This window comes from Colletotrichum paranaense, assembly GCF_030867605.1.
Source record: "Colletotrichum paranaense strain IMI 384185 chromosome Unknown Scaffold_5.1, whole genome shotgun sequence".
In the NCBI taxonomy this organism is placed as follows: domain Eukaryota; kingdom Fungi; phylum Ascomycota; class Sordariomycetes; order Glomerellales; family Glomerellaceae; genus Colletotrichum; species Colletotrichum paranaense.
Genome location: NW_026848963.1, coordinates 2,106,047 through 2,126,054, shown reverse-complemented (window position 1 = coordinate 2,126,054; position 20,008 = coordinate 2,106,047). Strand labels below are relative to the sequence as shown.

Here is a 20,008-nt window from a genome sequence, read left to right as displayed (position 1 = left end):
GCTCAGCATTTGATCCACTTAGGAGACACATGTACACCTACCAGCTTGGTTCTTGACTATGAATTTGTGTCAAGAAGCACGGCGAGACATGTGCCAGAGTATCCGTGAAGTATTCGTAGCTGTTTGAGGACTAGAGGGTAGCCAGAGCCACTGCCAAATCCTCTTGAACACTCATAATGATCATGTCTGAGCTGAGTTTTGGGGAGATTACAAATCCTTCTTCGAATACCCATCGTTTGATATCTTGCTTGTGTATACATGTGATCACGTTATCTAATGTCACAAGGGGTCAATTACAGTGCTGCTAGTTCGGAAAGAGCTTGTGTGAGTATATGTACTGAGTGTGTGGCCCATGTCATGAAGTAGCATGCCTGATAGCCGCATTTCTTCTCTGGGAACTCCGACAGAAGGGACCACTCATTTCCAGCCACACCTGCTTGGAAGAGGCTGACAACGACAGACCAGCTCTCATGCTACTGGAAATCCTGCACTATTCCTGAGTGTAGTCTCCCCAATTCACAAAACACCTCATGTCCATTTCCATTAAAGGGCTCCGACTTATCACGTTGAGGCACAGACCTCCAGGACAAGCTTAAGCTTCAGTTTCACCAGATGGCGCCGACTACCCACGTTCAACGCATCGAGTTACGGCAGCTTCCTCACCTACCTACCAACAGAGAGCATGGCACACCAAATGGCGAAACATTCTCGCCCCAGTCAGACCCCGGGTATCCGGGTGTGTCTAGCCATCCGTCAGAATTCGTCCATCATGAACGCACTGGATCGGCTTTCCCACCCGATGATGCAATCGTAGCCTTGCAGACATGGAAAAGCTCACGTTCGAATGTTATCCGAACTTTGGCTGTCTTTGGGAGTTTATTGGTCATGGGAGCAAATGATGCCTCGTATGGTGTAAGTTGGTACAATGAACAGTACAGTGTCGTGATCATGATTACTAACGTAGGCTTCATGTTCGACCAGGCAATTATTCCTCATGTAAGCTATGTTCAAGACTTATTCTACCGATACCATCTGACAAGACCGTGATGCGAAGCTGGGAAAATATTACGACTTACCGTACTCCTTCACGTCTCTGATCTTCCTTGCGCCTTTCATAGGCCACACGCTCTCAGCCATCTTGAACAACAGTCTACATGAGAGCGTTGGACAAAGAGGCATCGCAATTATCTGCTCTTTCTGTCACCTAGCATCGTACATTGCCATCTCACTACATCCACCGTATCCAGCATTAGTTTTTATCTACATGTTGGCTGGCTTGGGCAATGGCATCGGAGATGCCGCTTGGAACTCTTGGGTCGGGAGTCTGGCGGACTCTAGCCATGTCATCAGTCTGATGCATGCTTGTTATGGTGTCGGCGCTGTCCTCAGTCCAATGACGGCAACTGTAATTATAAGCAAGGCTCAGCTTCAGTGGCACACGTTTTACTACTTCATGGTGAGAGTCAAGTTTCCACAACGAACGTCTTTCAAGGTTTTGCTAACAGAGTCATTCCGCAACAAGGCTGGTCTGGCTATGGTGGAGCTCGTTCTGACTCCCTCTGCCTTCTGGTCCGCTACTGGGGTTGCATACTGTGAAGAGAATCCCAAGGGTCCAGAGCCGCGAGAGTCAATCGTCCACGAGACATTGTTCAAACTCCCTTCGGCCCGGGTTACTTGGCTATGCGCAATATTCGCCCTTGGCTATGTCGGACTGGAGGTGTCTCTTGGCGGTTGGATCGTCACATTCATGTTGCAGGTTCGCCACGGAGAAGAATTTGCCAGCGGTATGACAGCCACTGGTTTCTGGGCTGGGCTGGCTCTGGGTCGAGTTGCTTTAGGTCTTGTGACCCCTCGAGTGGGCGAGAAGCTCGCAGTCATGGTACGTTTGATAACCCGACCCAAGTTATGTTCAAATCTCGCGTAACTATGTCACCCTGAATCAACTAACCACGTCGAAACCTTGATAGCTATACCTCGGCGCTGCCGTTTGTTTGCAGCTTTTGTTCTGGCTTATTCCCGAATTCTTTGTTTCCGCGATCACCGTATCGCTCCAGGGGTTCTTCCTCGGACCCCTCTTCCCCACCATGATGATAGCCATCACAAAGCTACTACCGAGGCACTTACACGTCAGTGCTATCGGTTTCGCCATCGGTCTTGGAGGTAGTGGCGCTGCTATCCTGCCATTTGTAATCGGAGCTCAGGCTCAGCGCCACGGTGTGCAAGTCTTATCGCCGATACTGCTCGGGGCGCTGGCATTCTTGTTGTTCACCTGGTCCTTCTTACCCAACTTTGGTCGCAAACATGAGTGAGGTGCAAGTTGAAGGAAGGCGCCAGGTTTTGAAACTTTATTAGAGATGAATCAGCTAGGGACTCGAGTCATTCCACAGAGGTCCTAAGAAGAGCCCTTGATTCTCCCCGGCATCGCGAACTTGTGAAGTTTGGTATAGTTGATGTGATGTATCAACTTGGACTGCTTCAACCAAAAAATTCATCTTTCTCTCACATCATTTCACTTGCGTTTGCTATTCTGGCCATAACAGTTCCTCATTGAAAGTCGACTTTTTCGTTCAATTGGAAGCATCGAGTCGCATGAGTGGTATTTTGACTTTTCATCTCTCGCAGGCGAAATTGCCAATAACGCATAGATCGCTTTATGACTCAAGCTCCTTGAACCAAAGTTCTCAAGCCTTTCGGAAACCGCATCACTCCCGATATTCAATCTCGGACTCCCACTCAAGCCCGCTTAGTGCGCTGCTTACCTGACTCGGCGGCAAAGCCATCTCCAGTGATGTGTAGAGGAGAGCGTCCAGCAAAAGCATCGCCAGAGCCCCACAGTAAGGTAATCATAGAGAGTTCAGTCTAGTTCATAGACTAATTTCTGATTAAACCTTCATACTGGTCATTCTGAACCCACGAAATCGTCTCAGGAGGTGCACCTAGCCGAAACTTCCGCCAACTACGGCTACTGAATTTGTGCTAGAAGCTGTACGGTGTATAGAGTTGATATATAAATACTAGCTAGTTCTTTGAAGCAACGTCAAATGCTACTATAAACGCCAAGCGATATCACAACTCCCTAAGTAAGAACAAGGAACCTACGCCTCATACGTTACCATTTCCATACTTCAAGACGGAAAAAAATCCTCAAACTCAATCAAAGACAGCTACGATGCAATTCTCGGCCATCTCTATCATGGCCGTAGCCCTGCTTTCGGGCCAAACCCTCGCAAGTTGCGGAGAAGGAACCTTTAACGGCAAATACAACGGGTACAAGCGAGTCTCAAACTGTAACCTCAACGCAAACAACGTCTACTTCTGCGGAGACTCTGGCACATCCGTCGTCCACAAGCAAAGTCAGCTTGTACTTCGCGCTGGAAAGGTCGATTCGACAGTCTTGGTCAACTGTAATGGGTACGGCTTCTTGTACCACTGTTCAGCCGGCGAAGAAGGCCGGTTCAGGGAGCCGCAGTGTAAGGGCGCGGTTTGGGAGGTTGAGAACATCAAGGAGACTTGAATGTCAATTCGAAGGTCGCTCGATCCAAGATGAAGCATGGGCTGAAGCATGCTCGTGATAGGAAAAGTTCAATTCCGTGTAACAGCGTCAATTATGTCTGGTTTGTCACAAGCCAAGGCTTTCTAAAGAGAATCTTTTGTCGAGGCCGAATCATTCCTTTTCATCAACATTATCTTTCATCAATGCTTCAAAGACTGTCGCTGCGTTTCGCCGAGGGCTTAAGCGGCCATGGAAATTATTGGTTGATTGTCAATCGATGTTCTGGACTCAAGGGTTTCAGGATACTCGAGTCGACCTGGCATAGCTATGCAGATCTGGAGTTTCTTGCACCTATGGGCTGCTTCAAGCGAGGAAAAACAGGTTTGACAGACCTGTCGTCCAATCTGACAAGATGATTGAATTTGTTCGTTCACTCAAAGCTGTAGGGGTCTGGATAAGTCGTATTCTGTATAGATGCTGGTTGTTCCCTGTGTTACATAAAAGCAGCAAGGCCGGGGTTATGGAGACTTTCCTGTCTTTAATCCGAGGGTGACTAGCAATGTGGGTAGGCGCTGAAAGGATGTTCTCATTCAATACAGTGGCAGGAAAATACTGCAAGTCTTAGCTATCGATGAGGCGACTTCCAAAGGTGACTTATGGCCTGCCCTGCCTTGAATGCAGTACGGCTCACAATTGCTTTTTAAGGTTGAACTCTCAAAAAGGTGGAAAATGTAGTGTAAGGTAGTAAGGTTCATACAGTTATTGCACACATACCTTGAAAGCACCGATTCACTTCGTGGTCAACTACTCCATACAACCTTCCACATTAAAGGTCTCTAGCGGAACCGTGAATTGAATTGCATGCGCTCAATGGTTTTAAAGCCCAATCCGCTTTTAAAGTATATCTCAGTCGTGCATGAGTTGACAACATGGGCGCGGAAGCACGTGCGCCTCTGACAAAGATAGAGTCAAACCCATCTTCAACATGTTGGATACAGGTCCAGGAGATACTCTGCTTCTGATTAGACGATGGACATGATGGGCTGACCTATTACATGGCGCACAGGCAAGAGACAAAGCCCTCTGGCATTATAGGAAACGGGCATAGACACATCGTCGTACGCCCACGCACTTGAGAGCTTACCCCCACAACTTTAGATGCCATTTTTGTTTCCTCGAACTATTGCATAGGTTGTATCACAAAAAGAACGAGAAAATGTGCTGCCAAGGGTGGGGGTCTTGTGTGTGGAATAGAGTTGATGATCTACGGCAGATCAAGCGTGTTAGTGTGTTGTCGGGACGAGTTTCCGACGAGATAAGCCCTTCCGACTTTTTGGATCCGACATGTCGGGACGCACGCACCGACACCTGCTACATCCGGGGTCGCCCCTCATTGTCTAAGCACCCGACTTTGGTCACTTGGTCATTCTTATCTCATGGATCTAAACTCAAAGCATTCCGATAACGGGCTTTTGTTAGATTTCGATCTCATCGAGGCCCAATGATGTCTTGAATTTGCGTCGGTGGCGGGCTTGTCTTATCCACCGGCGAAGTGAGGATCCAGTGCAAAGACGGCTCCGCGGTGCTCCGTGATGGAGAAGAGCCGCAAATACCACACGTAAACCATTAGTCTTCTCCGGGGCGTGCGCAAAGACGCACCATCGGAACGACGATGGCGGGGGTTGGCTAGCTCGGAGACATACCTCCCACGATGCCATGGCTCGGTCGCGATTCAGAGTTTATGCCGGCCGTAGCCGTTCGTGATCGATAAATAGAAGTACCCAGGCACCCTCCCACCATCTCTACGTGTGTCAAGTCTCGTCTCAGCCAAATATCGAAGTCTACCTATCTAACTATCACGATGACCGCAAGACTCGTTGCGTGCAGGCAGGCGCCGATGCCTTTCTGCAGATCCCTTCGACTGAAGGGAGCGGCGAGATATGTCAGCACCACGTCGGCCAAGACTCAGACCTTATCTCCAACAGCGCCGCGGACTTTCACGCCGACCCCGAAGAAATCACCCTTATCTAGACTTTCAACAAAAGCCCTGATCCGGTCACTATTCCTCACACAATTCATGTCAACGCCACTTCTCATGAAGCCAGCACTACCTCTACTGCACTTTATCGCTAACACAAAACTCGCACTTTTCAACCCCGATAAGAACCCATTGCTGAACCGACTATTGAGATGGACTATCTACGACCATTTCTGTGCTGGAGAGAACATTCCTCAGGTTTCAAAGACTGTTTCTGAAGTGAAGCGGATGGGATACCAGGGTGTCATTCTCAACTACGCAAAGGAAATCGTTCTGGATAAGAAAGCGGCCGCGGCGGAAGCGAAAGCTGGAGAGTACGCACCAGAGGTTTACCAGATGGTCGACCAATGGAAGAAGGGAAACCTCGAAACTCTCCATATGATGGCGCCGGGCGATTTCCTGGCTGTCAAGTAAGTTGCCCTGGAATACCTCCACGTATTTCTCCACTAACAACATCAGGATTACTGGCGCTGGTCCCATCTCTGTAGATGCATTGAAGGCGAAAGCACCCATCCCGGAAGTTTTAAGCAAGGCTTTAGACGAACTCTGCGAGGAAACCAACAAGCAAGGATCTCGTCTTTGGATCGATGCCGAGCAACAAGCCCTTCAACCCCAATTGGACGAGTGGACTATCGACCTCATGAGGAAGCACAACCGCCAGAGCAAGCCTTTGATCTACAACACTATTCAGGGCTATCTCAAGGGCTCCAAGGCTAATTCCGAGCGCCACATTTTCCTGGCCGCTAAGGAGGGCTGGAGCTTGGGAGTCAAGTTGGTCCGCGGCGCATACATCGAGAACGAAGTCCGATCCCTGATCCACGACACCAAGGAAGATACCGATAAGAACTTTGACGACATCGCCGACATGTTCATCAGCCAGAGACTCCCTCAAGACGCCAAGGAGTGCCAGTTCCCCGCTAGCGCGCTCTTTCTCGCTACCCACAACGCCGCCAGCTCTGCGACAGCGATCTCTACCCACCGCCGCAGAATCCTAGACGGCCAAGCAACGACTGAGCTTGAGTGCGGTCAGCTGTTTGGTATGGCGGATGAATTGAGCTGTGAGTTGCTGGACAACTACGATACCTGTGTGGCAGACTCTGGGTTGAAGAGAGATGCTATCCCCAAGCCGTTCAAGTATCTCCCGTGGGGTTCGGTTTCAGAGTGCATGGGATACCTGCACAGAAGGGCGGTCGAGAATAAGGGAGCTGTCGCGGAGAGCGCTCACATGCTTGGCTCATTGAAGAGCGAGCTGAGACGCCGGGTCTTTGGTTGAACCGACATGACCTTGTACTTTTTGTTTTCAGCGATGCATCATGACTTGATTTAGAGATATCCCAACAATAGACGCTCAAAAAAAGGAGAAACTACAAGAAGTTCACATGCTCAATTCCATACCTTCGGCCGTTCGATGTCTTCATATTTCCGAACCACGCACCCTTGCTTCCTTTTCACTAGTCTTCCATTTCTCTACTATTACACGTGCAAACCTAGCTGGGAGGTTCCATATCTCCCAACCGCCTTGCATTGGCGGAGTATTTGCCCTCTCCCTGTGAGAAGCTCATTAGTGATGATGATTAACTCGATGATACCAGGGAACAACTTACCCATTTGGGGAATGGTGTAAACTCGTAACGTTGGCCTTGAAATTCCAGCGCCCCTTCGAACCTCCAAATTTGCACAAGTCCAAGGTGACTCTGGTACATTATATCCGGAGTGAAAGAAAACCACAAGACGTGAGACATTAGTCTTCTGACCTCGCCCATGTCTATGCCGAACCGTATCAAGTAAACGAGAATCTCCAAACACGACGTCAAGTAGTCTTTGTCTCGCTCGTCGCTACACCTGTATCCGTACTTGCGCAACACCGATGGAACGCTAGTTTCCTGCATTTCTTGAATGTGCTTCACAAACTCCTGATTATCCTCAAACTCCTCGATACCCCCATCACAGGTCAGGGTATACTCTGCAATTTCATACAGGATCCAAAGGCGCGGCTCAAACCCGGGATAGAACCACGAGAAACCGCAGTTGCGAATGATTCCAGGCATTGTTTCCAGCCCTCGCAGGAAGTATTCCTCTTCACTCTCGGTCCGGGGGTACTGAGGCAGACAGGTCCAATCGACCCAGATGTGCGACCAACTCTGAACCCCAAGCTCTTTCTGATGAAGACGCAGACAAGAGCCATCAGGATCCGGGTTGTTGCTCGTGGTCCAAAAGTGACTGACGAAGAAACACTCTGATCGCATGACAAAGTTGTTGAGGGCAGGAAGAAGAACATAGTCCTCAAGCCGATCTCTGTTCCACTTCGTGAATGTCTGTTGCGAAAGAAAGGCTTCTCTCCTTTGAAAGAACCAAAAGAGCGGGAGTTCCCGTGGACTGCGTAGAAAATCGTCTAGGCTTGTGTAATTCTGCAGAAATCCCATCGCGAAGTCATGCATGTTTCCACTTGGCGAATTCCATTCCTTGATACTGCGCTCGACGAGGGACTTCCACGCATCTTCTGCGATGATAGAAGTTGTTGAGGTAACTTCAGAGGTCATCTTGGTAGATCCTGGCGTTTGACGAACAAAGATAGTGAGAGGGAAAGGGGCGTCAGGTTTGGGCAGCGTTGAGCTGGCTGTACTTATCAGTGGTACTGCGCTTTAAGAGCCTCATCTTACCACCCATCGAGGCTCTGGTCAGCGTCAAATGTAACAGCACCGCCAGCCCCAAACCACTTGATTGGCCAACAAATCCCTACCATCGTAAGACTTGTTCGACAGACGTCCAATCAGGTAGGTAAAATCGCAGTATAAGGTTTCCAAGCCATCCATCATCCATACGCCATAAGCCTAGCCAAGCTAAAGGATTTTCCACATTCATAGATGGGGCTAGTGATTGTCAATGTCGTCTGGGTAGAAGTACGCGTAGGCAGGCAGAGATGATCATAGTTGATAATATTGAAAGGTTTGTCGTAATTGATGCACGCGACACCGAATGCCCGGAGACTCTAGACCAGCGGCGCCATCTGCCTTGGCCATAACGTCAATATCTGTATGCCTTTATTTAATAATGGAAATATCTATTTGGTGGTGGATCTGTCTAGTTTCTGAAGAAATTCGCTTTTCGGTTCTTCATCCTGCCATCTCCTGCGAGGCACCTCAAACGTTGACGTGATGCGTCCATACGACTTTCCTCCCAGCTGGCCCACGGGACGTAACTTCTCGAGCTCAATATGACTGAAGTCAGGATCAGCAGCATCCTCCATGACCCAAAACCGCGTCGCCTTAAGCAAAACCATTCCGGCGACACTCTTTCCATCTTTCGCGTGGTCACTGAATTCTTTGATGTCTACCACTTTTGCCTCTATCGAAAACACTGACTCCAGAACTCTTGATGGCTGCACCGTTGTAGTCTCTCCCTCGTGCAGCCCTGAGATAACCCACTCAGAGACTCCATGCGGAGCGTCGATGGAGGTAGCGTTGACAGCCTCAATCATGTCTTCCGACACTGTGTTGATGACGCATTCGCCCGTCTCCTTGAGATTCCGGTACGAGTCTTTGACAGCACCGGGTCTCGATGAGAAACCGACTATAAACATGGGTGGGTCATGGTCAATGACTTGGAAATAGCTAAAAGGCGCAAGGTTCTTCTTGCCATCCTTTGACAAGGTGCTGAGAAATCCAACCGGCCTTGGTGCGATTCCAGAAACGAGAAGGCGGTAGTTATTGATCATTGATCGATTTGATGCGTATGGGTCAATTTCCTTGTGGGATGCGGAGTTACTGTTCCGGGTGCGGACTCCCTGGCCGTAAGACCACGTTGGATTGGGGGATTTTGTAACCTCAATTGGGGCGTTCGAGTGGTCAAAGTCCGGGCGCTTGGATTGTATCTCTTCGAAATTTCCGAGGCGCTCTACAATAGCTCCTTTGGAGTCATCTGATTTGCTTGAAGACATTCGGGCTGTCCACCCTTCGCTGGGTAACATGCACGGGGTGAGTCGCCGTCTACTAGGCGGCGGCTTACTTAGCATTTGGTCCATACGCGTTGCTATTAATACTAACTTACCTTGGAGTAATCAATCGCCCGAGCAAGGGAAATCTCATTGTCACCACAATTGCTTCAAAGTCTGCTTCAATTCTAATTACAGAGATTCTGGCTACAGCGCGGAGTTCACTTAGTTTCAAACCCCGACAACCTCGTTCTCCAAGTCGGCGGTTCGCCTAGCCATGGCGTGCTGGCAAGAAGCCGTCTTGGAGGTGTGATAAGACACAATGACGCTATTGGTTCACAAACAGTCGGAACGCGAGTCCGATCTCCACCTTGGCGTGTGTTGGGGAATGTCGGAGACCTCATCCGACATTACGCAACTCGGCCACCCCGTGGCAGAACCGGTGACTTTCCAAGCCTCCTTCTCAAACACAACCTAGCTGTTTGCCATTGAAGATCTTACGCAACGGTTATCTCACGATGCCAAGGTGGCATTTCGGCGAAGACTCCTGGGGTTTGACTCCTCTGCTCACTGCATGCCGACAACGCTGATAAAGGCAGGGCTCATCATTCGTTCTTTCGGCGGCCCTATCTGCAGATTCCATTGGGATGCTGATTCATACCGATGCATACACCATACAATAAGAATCTGCTTCCAGATGAGAGCGCGATGTTCATCTGTTCGTGTATTGGGATGCAAATACCAATAGGTTTGGCCTTCACCTGGTTGCTTGGACCACCTGCTTGGGCTGGGTTGATGACTTCATCAACGCCTCTTCTCCCTTGCAAGCCCACCCCTCGAAGTCAAATGGTCTCGTGATCGTTCGACCCCGGATTTCTGGCAAATTCTCCATATCCCTTGACGTCCGACACACACGTGCCGATCTTCCCCGCGATAGAGCGCGCAGCTCAGCAGACGCTACGTTCTCCGTCATCCTTACCGACTCCGGTGCCTCCGGAGACAATGAACGGACGAACATCCGTAGACGCTGTGGGGTAGAAGAACAAGCATCCCAAAGATAACAATGGCGCAAGGACCGCAAAGACCCTCCTGTGTCGGCTATCTACGGCGAGCCATCGACCCCAACACCTGGCTGATAAGCCAACCTGCGGTCTCGCACTAGCGGACTGTATGCCCCAAATTTGCCAGTGCCAATAAAGAGGTCAAGCCGCGCACATATAAAACTTATCGGAACCCTGCTCCGACATATCAAAGGGCCCCAAAGTTACGGCGAAGACTACCCAAATTCCAGCAAACGAGAGAGGGCAAGAGACATGAAATTATCGAATTGGCCCCACGAGAACCGTCCGTCATGCCGCAATTAAGCCAGGGACAATACAAAGTGACCAAAAAATGCCAAAAAGCGTGCGTTTCTTGTGCGAAAGGGCTGAGGGAAAGGCCCGGGCGTTCCGATGTTCGGAGAGAGTGAAGGCTGACTCTAAGACTTGCAACAAAAAGTTGCGAAAGATGTCGGGTAATGAAGGTCAAGTGCTCCGGCTCTCAGCCTTGCACGCGTTGCGATCGAAAGAAGCATAGATGCATCTTTGCTGTTGAGGATAAGAGGATATCGGTGCCGGAAAGGTGAGTTGTCGGAACCCCTGCGCGTGCATTGCAGGCAGTTGTCGGGTTGAGAAACAACAACTGACTCCACTTTCCAGTTACCTCCGAGAACTTCAGAACCGGAACAGTGAGCATCCAGGCTCAGACCGCTCGACGAGGGCACTGAGCCGCGGAGACGACGTCGAGGACGTGCAGAGTCGGTATGCGGATGCGGATGCGTATGCGACGCCGCATCATACTTCTCTTTCTCAGGGTGAAGATAATGCCGGGCAGTTGGAGACCCCGAGCCATGGTGAGTTGTGCTTGTCTCTTGTTGCCAGGTTTGTGCACACAGACGAGAGAAGTCTTATTGACGCGGCCAACGTCGTAGACAGCCCACAACCGATAGGCCCTCCGGCATCCGAGCCGGATACTGAGGTAGGAGATGCTCGTTCGAATCAGGAGGATCACGGCGACTTTGGCCCAGGGTTCAGGCAAAACCCGCTGGTGGACAACGATTACACCTTTGCAAAGGTCGGGGAACGATACTGTAAGCCACATGCTGTTTCTCCTAGTACTGAGTGAGTTGAGCCAATACTCACACCTCCACAGGGTACATGGGCCCAACATCATCATGGTCATTCTGCCGACGAGTTCTGGCCCTCCTGGGCAAACGCCTACCAGAAGCAGCCCCTGATCCATGGCATCTCCCTCACGAGGGCGCCTTCAGGATGCAATGGACGCCATTAGGTGCCACTGAGACTCCCGATGTCTCCAACCTCCCGCCGCTTGACTACGCCCTCTTCCTCTTCAACACGGTCAAGTTCTACCTTGGCGCCGTCTTCTATGTAATTGACGAGCCATCCTTTCTCAAGAACCTCCATGAGTTGTACGAGGACCCCGCGGGTAAGGCTAGCTCGGCGAGGCTGTGGTATGCGCAATACCTCTTAGTTCTGGCGTTCGGCAAGGCATTTGTTGTGAATAGTATTTCACATACGGCACCGCCGGGGGTACAATATGCTTCGAGGGCCATGTCATTGCTGCCAGATCTATCAGGACTGAATCCGGATACGATTCCGGCTATCCAGGCGCTTGCTCTGGCTGCGTTGTATTTTCAGTGTTTGGATATGAGGCTGGCTGCGTATCAACATGTAAGACCCTGGATCCCTCTCTGCTCTGGCTTTCTCATTACTAGGGGTTGCGAGAGGAGTCGTGTACTAATGAGATGCTAGATCGGACAAGCATTACGAATCGGCATTGTTGAGGGCATCTACAGACACATGCCTGAAGAGGTTGTCGGGATTGAGTACTCGAGACGGTGCAACATTGTCTTCTGGGTGGTATACACCCTAGACAGAGAGTTCTCGGCCTTGATGGGAGCGCCGACCTCAATTCGGGACGAGGACATCACTGTGAAACTCCCTTCACAGATGGACAACTCCCTCGATGCACTGAATATGACCCTTCATGTACGGCTATCGCGGCTCATGGCTCGTATTCTTACAAGTGAGTTCCATCAGCCGTAGGACAACGTACACCGAAGTTCTTGGTTCCTGACATGATGTTACTAGCTATTTACGGTGTGGGCAAAGAGTTTGATGGCTCACTAGTCCCCAATACCCAATCTATCCTACGAGACCTGGCCAGGTTATCACGAGATCTTACCGCACTCCTCGACACCCACTTCCAAGGCTCAGTCAGCCGCGCTTCTAGAATGGCACTGCGACTCATCCTATCATATCACCACGTAAGTACCTTACCTCCACGCACTCTTCCAATGCCATCGTTAATCCCAGAAGTGCGTCGTCCTGACAACTAGACCACTGGTCATGTGCGCCCTCCACATGCACATCGAACACTCCGACAGCCACGCGCGACACCCACAAACAGTCTCCCTAACACCACCAGTCGCATCCCTCCTCCAATCCTGCGTCGACTCGGCGCAAACCGTCCTCCGAACCCTCCGCGTGCTCGGCGACGAAGACCTCCTCGAAGCCTTTCTGCCCTTCCAGCTTGAAGACGCATTCTCCTCCGCCTTCCTCCTCTACCTCATCCGGGTCATCAGCCCTTCTCTCTTGCACGACGATTCATGGTGTGAGAATATCAAGTGCGTGCTAGACAAGATGATTTCAAAGGGGAGTCTCGTGGCGCCGCTGAGAAAGCTGGAGCTGAGTCAGTTGGAGCACATCATGTCTGCGTTAACGCCTGTGGGCGAGGAGCCGCCGACGCCACCGCCGACGAGTGCGGCGCATCACCATTCTCAACATCATCATGGGCACGGGCACGAGCATGGGTCATTCTTGGACCAGATGGAGGAGGCTGGGTGGGATATCTTTGATACGAGCGGGATGGGCGGTCTTTCTCCGCAGGCGTTACTGGATTTGGCGGAGAGGTTGGATGTGGAGGACTTGATACAATCTGTTGATGGGGATGGTGATAGAAGATAATGACGTACTTACGGTAATCAAAAGTTGAATGACAAATGGGGTAGGACAATGGCAACGAACGGCTCTTTGGTGGTCTATTTTCATGATCTCGTCTCTGTCCCAATCATACGCTACTCGAGGATTGCTCTCGGCATAATGAAAGAAAGACATCGTCCCCGGTGGGGCTATATCTCTTGGTGCTCATGCTAGGGGTAGAACTCTGGTACTCTCGCTAACCCTGTCGTCGAGGAGGCTGTGGGCGTAGTTGATTATTGACCTTGAGCCACTCCACCACCAAGCTTGATCGGCCTGACCAACCGACCTAGGAAGACGCCTGCTGTGCTGGTGACAGAAACGGCGTTGGAGGCAGCCATATTGGCTTTTTGTGTATTCAGGTGGCCGAATACGTTGGATCCAACATCGTGAACTACAGATTTGCTACCATACTCAGACATTGATAGTTTACAAAGACTCGCGAATAGCCGACTTGAACTATATCGAACGTTCTATGTCAGCTTGAAGCTTCACAACTATTTGCGGGTAGTTAAATCTAAGAGCAGGACGTCAACTTACCGGAATGACCTGAGCCTTCTCGAGGTCCCAGACGTCGTTCTTAGCATAGACGTCGCCTCTGATGAGTTCCCAGGCTTCCTCGGCGTCCTTGACGGTGTAGATCATCACGCTGCCCTTGAAACCGGGGGTTTGGCCCTCGACGGGGTGTTCCTTCTCAAACATGGCGCCTATCATATTCATAAGCACGAGAATCGCGACGAACGCCGAAGGAGGGATGGTGTGTCAAGCTTGGATACATACCACCGACAGCAATCTTTCCGTTGCTCTTGTGGCCCTGGGCATTCTCGAGATGCGTACTGAGACAAGTCAGCAATCGGCCCGGAACTACACTCAGCCTCTTATAAGAGACCTGTTCTGAGGACTAGGTCACATACGGTCGGACCTCCAAGCGCCGGGCAAGCGCATCGGGCTTGTCGGGAAGGATGCAGAGGAACTCCTTGGTAGCCATTGTGCGGTAGCGATTGAACGGCGAAGAGACGAGTCTTGTAGTAACAAAGGGCCTCCGAACTGCGGGGACTAAGCTGCTTCTCAGAATTCCGACGGACATTGACATTATTGCAATCAGGGAGGGGAAAGCTTCACACGGCGAGATCAATCACGGCGTCATGTGACCGGGAAGTGCGGAGGTGGAGCGGTTCGAGTTCGGAGTTTGAGGGGGAATGGTGGGGCACGGTCTCTGTTTGGCAGCTCCGATGCCGGAATTTGGTGCCGAAAGTAGCCGGCAGTGTGTTGGGAATGCCAGGCTATGAGCCTCCGGAACTTGCCTCCATCTCGGTTTTCTTGCGACGTTCTGATAGATTACTGGTGAGCAATGTTAAGAGAGAAGATGTTCCGATGAGTTATTCGCTTTATCCCTAAATGTGTATGACCAATTGCTGGTTCATGATCAGCATTGAGTTTTCAACTGACGTGTATGATTATACTCAGGTGCTGCAGCTAAATGATGTTATGCATTTGAGTCCGTTTGCTCGGCTCATGATGGAGGCATAATTTTTCAGTGATTGTCACCGATAATGACACATGGAGCATACGCCTATCTTTATCTTACATTAAATGTGCTTGCTAGTCGTTACCCAAGCAGGTGCTTGATACTGAAGCTGATCCTATGCATCAGATGGTGCAAAAATGCAAAAGAGGACGGAAGCACCTTGAAATGTGTTGATATGTCAGGTCGTACCCGGGTTCGAACCGGGGTTACCAGAAGTTTGGATATGATCAAAATCTGGAGTGATAACCGCTACACTATACAACCTCTAGTTGGTCTCGTTGACCCATCGCCTGAGTGGAGGCTGGTTGATGCGACTCCGAAGCGAGAATCCACAATAAGAACGACCAAGCGCTGACTGTGTCTCGGTTATGACCAAACGACGCAGACGCGTCTGACCAGGAACCACATTGTGACTGATCGTCCAAACCTCGACGACTATCTACGACGTCACGACTTTAGGCTAGTCAGCAAACCAGATGCACAACTACATGTATATACTTCAAGATAAGCGGGTAACAGAAGCCCTCAGCACTTAATCTCTATTTGTCTCTTTGACCCATCACCCTTTTGCGCTAAGTAGTAGTAGGCTGAGCTAGTTTAAACAATACCATTATCCAGCGACGCGTCGACAGTAAACTGATACTCAGGCCTCCCATGCAACGCAATGCTCTGATTCCCATAAACAAACTGTCCCTGCGTGCCGACTGGTGCCCGAATAGTAACACCAATATCACCATCGCGCACCCTCCACTCAACACTCAACTCACCTTCAAACGCAGTGACAACCTTGGCGCTCGCCCTCTTCAGCCCCATCTCGACACCACTCGCAGGCGAAACCACCCAGTTCCTGTACCCAAACCCGTCAACACCCGTAGCAGCCCGCAGCCCCGCAGCCCACTCCGTTAGCACATACGTCGCGGCGCCGCCCCACGGATGACTCAGGCTCGTGAACAGTCCCAGGCCGGGCTGTTGCGTCGCGGCGTTGACGTACTCCCAGCTCGCGCCGACCGCGCTCTTGTTCTGCGCTGCGGTCGTGTCGCCGGGTAGCATAGCGCCCCAGAGACTCTCCATCAACTCTTTCGCTGCCTGCGTCTCGTTGCCGATGAACAGCGCTTCCAGCAGGAAGCCATTGGTGTTGGGTGAGATGTTGACGCTTGAGTCGTTGGAACTCACTGCCGAGGTATCCTTGTATCCCGGACCCAGCTTCAGGCGTGATACAGCGTCAAGAGACCGCGATGCGCGTGTTGCATTCGCCACGCCTGAAGTGATGCAGAACGCCGTTGCAGCCACAGAAATGCCGTCCAGATCAGCCGGCGAAAGACCGTACGCGCCTGCCTCCTCGTTCCAGAGACGCTCGTTGATCGCAGTCGCAAGCGATGTCGCCGCGTCCCGGTATCGCGTAGCAGATGCCGTATCATTGAGAGCATCAGCCACGTCAGCAGCACCGTTGAGAGTTTGAACGGCCTCGCATCCGATCGCGGATCCCCCGTCAGCGGGCCCCGTAAACGCGAACCCTCCATCGAAAGTCAACAGCCCTGTCGTAGAGTTGATCTGTGGCAGAAGCCAGTCGAGCACCCCCTGCCATCGCGGCCACGTGGATCTTGCCCACTCGAGGTCGTTCGTCAGACGCACGTGGTCGTTGAAGGCCATGAGGCCTAGGAGCTGGTAATCCTGCAGCCCGAAGCTCCCCGCCGGCGCTAACGCATCGGCGACGGAGGAGAGGTTGTAGCCCAGATTAGGCGAGATGTTCATCTGCCCGTTTGCGATTTGTGAATCAAGTAGCAGCTGCAGGGTCCCCCTAGCCTGCTCCGTCTTTGATGTGCTGACGGCGATGATGCGTGCCGTGTGGTAAAAGTCGCCGAGCCAGATGAGGCGGTCGCGCTTCGGACCGTCAAGGCAGGCGGCTTCAGTGTTAGCTTGAGTCCCGTATTCGGCGAGGATGTCTTCCGCGTTGCCGGTGAGGGTGTTTGAGTAGAGCGTGGAGCCATTAGCGGTGTCGTAGACATGCACGTTCTTGAAGTAGGCTGCCTGGTCTTGGTACGCCCCGAAGCCGAAGGAGCCGCTGAAATCAGGCGACCCGGTGTAGGAGACTATGCCGGAGCTGAGAGCCCACGGGTAGTCGGAGCGCGAGATGTTGAGGATCTGGGTGTCGTTGATTGAGACTGCTAGGTGGCCGGTGGGGGCCATGGAGGCTTTGATGCGGTACCACTCGTTCTCTTTCACTGTGAACGGGACCTCGAAGACGTCGAGCAAGTAGCTTGTGAGTGTTGTCTGGTTCACAAAGTCAGGACCGTATGCCAGTGAAATGGTGTTGGGCGGTGTCAGAGTCTTGTTGACGTTCGCGAAGGTCCTCGACTCGGGAAGCTCGCCGGTGAGGAGCATGGTGTATCCATTGCCGGCGATGACTCCTCCCTGTGTATCTCATCAGCATTGGCTTTCCCCCGGACCTTACGTGAGTCCGAACTTACCGTTATCCACCAGCTGCCTCCCCTCTCGATCTTGGTATCAAACTCAAGAGTGTAATTGCTCCACGTTGTGCCCTTGTATGTCACTGAGGGTCTGGTGCTACGCGCAAACACCCCGTTCTCTTCAGTGACCTCCCAGATTGTCGTTTGCGTACCCTTGTCAAAGCAGGCCGCCGTGGCTGCCCGAGCACCGAGCTTCCAGACCTCGTTCAGAATCTCATCGTCACTCTCAAACTGCCCCGGAAGCTTCTCTGGCTCAATAGTATCGATCGTCGCCTCGAAGCCCACGCTCGAGAAAGAGACAGTGCTATTCGTCAAAAGTCTGATGGATTGCCATTTCTGCCCTCCTTGAATGAGCGGGGATTGGACTCGGCCGACAGACGTGATGTTGAACGTCTCGACGCGGAAGCTGTTGCTGAGCTGATTGGAAAAGGTGTACGGCCCGTCGCCGAACGGATGATCGAGCCCGTCAAAGTGCTCAGTGTACTTCACCTCGATCTGGGCCGGGGCGCTGAGGGCGGAGACTTCAAAGATCGGATAACCCGCTCTCTCGGCTCCGTAATCCAAGGTGGCCAGCGGGATTTCCGGGCTTAGGGTGAACGGGGCGAAAGGGGAGGTCTGCAGCTGTGCTGCCGTGCCGGTAGCGATGCCTTTGGCCGTGAAGCTTCTGATTGAAATCTTGAAATTAGGGGTGGGCTCCTTGCCTGGGAGAAGGTAGCTCTTGGTGTCTTACCTCGTGGTCGAGTTGAGGCTTGACGCATTGGCGACAACACCAACGGCACCGGCTGCGAGCGCCAGCAACAAACGTGAAACTGCCATTCCTACTTCTGGGACCTAGTGCTATGGGCAGGAAAGATCTAAACGACAGTTTGAAGAGGCAAAGCAGCAAAGTTTCCTCTCACAACGAAAGACTCATCGAAGACGAACATCCCGGCCTTAATTTCCTCGGCTTGTGGCCGCCATCTTGTAGTCTGGAATATTCGCACGATCCACACCGAGCAGATTACGTCGCGTCACCCTCGCAACTGAAAGCATGACTGCTCGGGCCATCGGTAGCCGAGCAGAGCAGTCCTTGTCTTCGTCTCGTGTGCTTATTAGTGTCATTTCGATCACCATTTAATGTTAACATCCCTCGCGAAATCCACAAAGGAAACTTGTGGTTAGGGTTGCTCGCCGACAAACACCCCGATCAGGCGCGCTCGATGCAAGTTCCCCGGACCCAGGTGTTTGTTTGTGGGGAAATGCGCGGGGAAGGCTGTTCGGGGCAGCATGCCGGCTGTGTGAAGCACTTTTATCGGCACTTCATCGCGGTGAAACGTTGTCGATTGATCCCCGGACCGAACCGAGCCGATGAAAGAGGTCCGGAACATCATATGAATGTTATGAATGCAGCACGAGACGACGAGCCAAGGATCGGACTGACTTGCAGGAATAAGAACATAAAAGAAAGTCCTTTCTCTGCCGTTGCCCGCGTTTCCAGGGTCTATCGAAGCTGTAACATGTTCTTGCTGCAATGATGGCGATCATGGGAAATAGGTACTTGGGATTCCGAAATGTAAGACTCAGTTCAACTACCTTAGGTATCAATCGCAATGACTATAAAGAAACGCATCAATCATCAAGGGCACAAGAAAAGTGCTTCCCTCTCCACGCCTCTCCGTTAACCCTTATTGTCATTCTTCTTCTCGTCCAGACAGATGCACAGGGCACACATGAGCGCCATATCGACCCCCGGTGCCACCGTGAGCGCGTACGTCTGCTTGCCACCGAAGAAGTCGCGCGCCCGGAGCATGTTTCTGTCAATTCGCCCCAGCACCTGGCCGGTATTCGTGTCAACAATATCGGCCTGTGTCGATAGCCAATTGCCCTTCATCTCGAGCGATTCCGTCTTGCCTGTCTGTGGTGAAACGAACGTCGCGGTAGCTTTTGAGCCGATAACTAGTGCAACCCACATGGTTAGCTGGGTACTCTTGTCCGCTATGACTAGCACCAGGGAGGTAGGTAGGGGTAGCAAACTCACGAGCAAAGCTATTCTTCACCTCCATAATCTTGTTGCCCTTGGGATCCTGCGCCGCAAATGTCGTGTGGAGGTGCAAGTGCTCCTTGACGATATCAAATAGGTGATTCCCCGACATATCATAGACAGCCTTGCGGCCCGAGATTGACAGCGCCTTGCCCTGCACACGGAGGATCGGTTGGCCATTGGCGAGCTTGATGTCGAAGCTGTCGCCGGTGATGGAAAGGATCTTTTCCTTGAGCACGAGGGTCTCGCTCTGGCGCGCCGTCAATTGCGGGAAGATGCCGACCGAGTTTCCGGCTTGGGGCAGGCTATGAACTGCTGGGGCAGCCATGGTGCTTATTTCGTGTGTTTTCTCGTGGGGGTTTTACTGGGTCTTCTTATCCCGTTTTCTGTCGTGAATTGTGAGATCGCAATGGGAGTTGACAGAAAGAATAATCTTCACAACGCTTCATGCAGCGGAGACGAGGGATGACGACTGGTTTTAAGTAAGACGCAT

At 51.6% G+C, this 20,008-nt stretch overlaps 9 protein-coding genes across 9 annotated transcripts; 4 read left to right on the top strand and 5 right to left on the bottom strand.

The window, feature by feature from the left end:
* Positions 1 to 948: 948 nt before the first annotated feature.
* CPAR01_07093 (uncharacterized protein) lies at positions 949 to 2,309 on the top strand (the record flags this gene model as incomplete). The annotated part of the gene is made up of 3 exons (XM_060491364.1): positions 949 to 996; positions 1,055 to 1,879; positions 1,968 to 2,309. The coding sequence occupies 3 exons, from the start codon at positions 949 to 951 to the stop codon at positions 2,307 to 2,309; spliced, it is 1,215 nt and encodes a 404-aa protein (XP_060350238.1).
* An 860-nt stretch (positions 2,310 to 3,169) lies between these two features.
* On the top strand, positions 3,170 to 3,514 carry CPAR01_07092 (uncharacterized protein; the record flags this gene model as incomplete). Its single annotated transcript, XM_060491363.1, has 1 exon — positions 3,170 to 3,514. The coding sequence occupies one exon, from the start codon at positions 3,170 to 3,172 to the stop codon at positions 3,512 to 3,514; it is 345 nt and encodes a 114-aa protein (XP_060350237.1).
* Positions 3,515 to 5,354: 1,840 nt separating this feature from the next.
* On the top strand, positions 5,355 to 6,804 carry CPAR01_07091 (proline dehydrogenase; the record flags this gene model as incomplete). Its single annotated transcript, XM_060491362.1, has 2 exons — positions 5,355 to 5,941; positions 5,991 to 6,804. 2 exons carry the CDS (start codon positions 5,355 to 5,357, stop codon positions 6,802 to 6,804), a joined length of 1,401 nt encoding a protein of 466 aa, XP_060350236.1.
* A 214-nt stretch (positions 6,805 to 7,018) lies between these two features.
* On the bottom strand, positions 7,019 to 8,071 carry CPAR01_07090 (uncharacterized protein; the record flags this gene model as incomplete). The annotated part of the gene is made up of 2 exons (XM_060491361.1): positions 7,019 to 7,078; positions 7,136 to 8,071. 2 exons carry the CDS (start codon positions 8,069 to 8,071, stop codon positions 7,019 to 7,021), a joined length of 996 nt encoding a protein of 331 aa, XP_060350235.1.
* Positions 8,072 to 8,592: 521 nt separating this feature from the next.
* On the bottom strand, positions 8,593 to 9,741 carry CPAR01_07089 (uncharacterized protein; the record flags this gene model as incomplete). Its single annotated transcript, XM_060491360.1, has 2 exons — positions 8,593 to 9,531; positions 9,700 to 9,741. The coding sequence occupies 2 exons, from the start codon at positions 9,739 to 9,741 to the stop codon at positions 8,593 to 8,595; spliced, it is 981 nt and encodes a 326-aa protein (XP_060350234.1).
* A 1,237-nt stretch (positions 9,742 to 10,978) lies between these two features.
* CPAR01_07088 (fungal specific transcription factor domain-containing protein) lies at positions 10,979 to 13,487 on the top strand (the record flags this gene model as incomplete). The annotated part of the gene is made up of 7 exons (XM_060491359.1): positions 10,979 to 11,082; positions 11,160 to 11,353; positions 11,432 to 11,590; positions 11,653 to 12,191; positions 12,273 to 12,546; positions 12,612 to 12,787; positions 12,840 to 13,487. The coding sequence occupies 7 exons, from the start codon at positions 10,979 to 10,981 to the stop codon at positions 13,485 to 13,487; spliced, it is 2,094 nt and encodes a 697-aa protein (XP_060350233.1).
* A 441-nt stretch (positions 13,488 to 13,928) lies between these two features.
* Positions 13,929 to 14,487, bottom strand: CPAR01_07087 (uncharacterized protein; the record flags this gene model as incomplete). The annotated part of the gene is made up of 4 exons (XM_060491358.1): positions 13,929 to 13,958; positions 14,040 to 14,206; positions 14,280 to 14,335; positions 14,414 to 14,487. The coding sequence occupies 4 exons, from the start codon at positions 14,485 to 14,487 to the stop codon at positions 13,929 to 13,931; spliced, it is 327 nt and encodes a 108-aa protein (XP_060350232.1).
* Positions 14,488 to 15,624: 1,137 nt separating this feature from the next.
* On the bottom strand, positions 15,625 to 18,596 carry CPAR01_07086 (RhaA is able to hydrolyze alpha-1; the record flags this gene model as incomplete). The annotated part of the gene is made up of 4 exons (XM_060491357.1): positions 15,625 to 17,439; positions 17,496 to 18,159; positions 18,226 to 18,326; positions 18,486 to 18,596. The coding sequence occupies 4 exons, from the start codon at positions 18,594 to 18,596 to the stop codon at positions 15,625 to 15,627; spliced, it is 2,691 nt and encodes an 896-aa protein (XP_060350231.1).
* A 556-nt stretch (positions 18,597 to 19,152) lies between these two features.
* On the bottom strand, positions 19,153 to 19,843 carry CPAR01_07085 (uncharacterized protein; the record flags this gene model as incomplete). Its single annotated transcript, XM_060491356.1, has 2 exons — positions 19,153 to 19,430; positions 19,513 to 19,843. 2 exons carry the CDS (start codon positions 19,841 to 19,843, stop codon positions 19,153 to 19,155), a joined length of 609 nt encoding a protein of 202 aa, XP_060350230.1.
* Between the last annotated feature and the right edge of the window lie 165 nt (positions 19,844 to 20,008).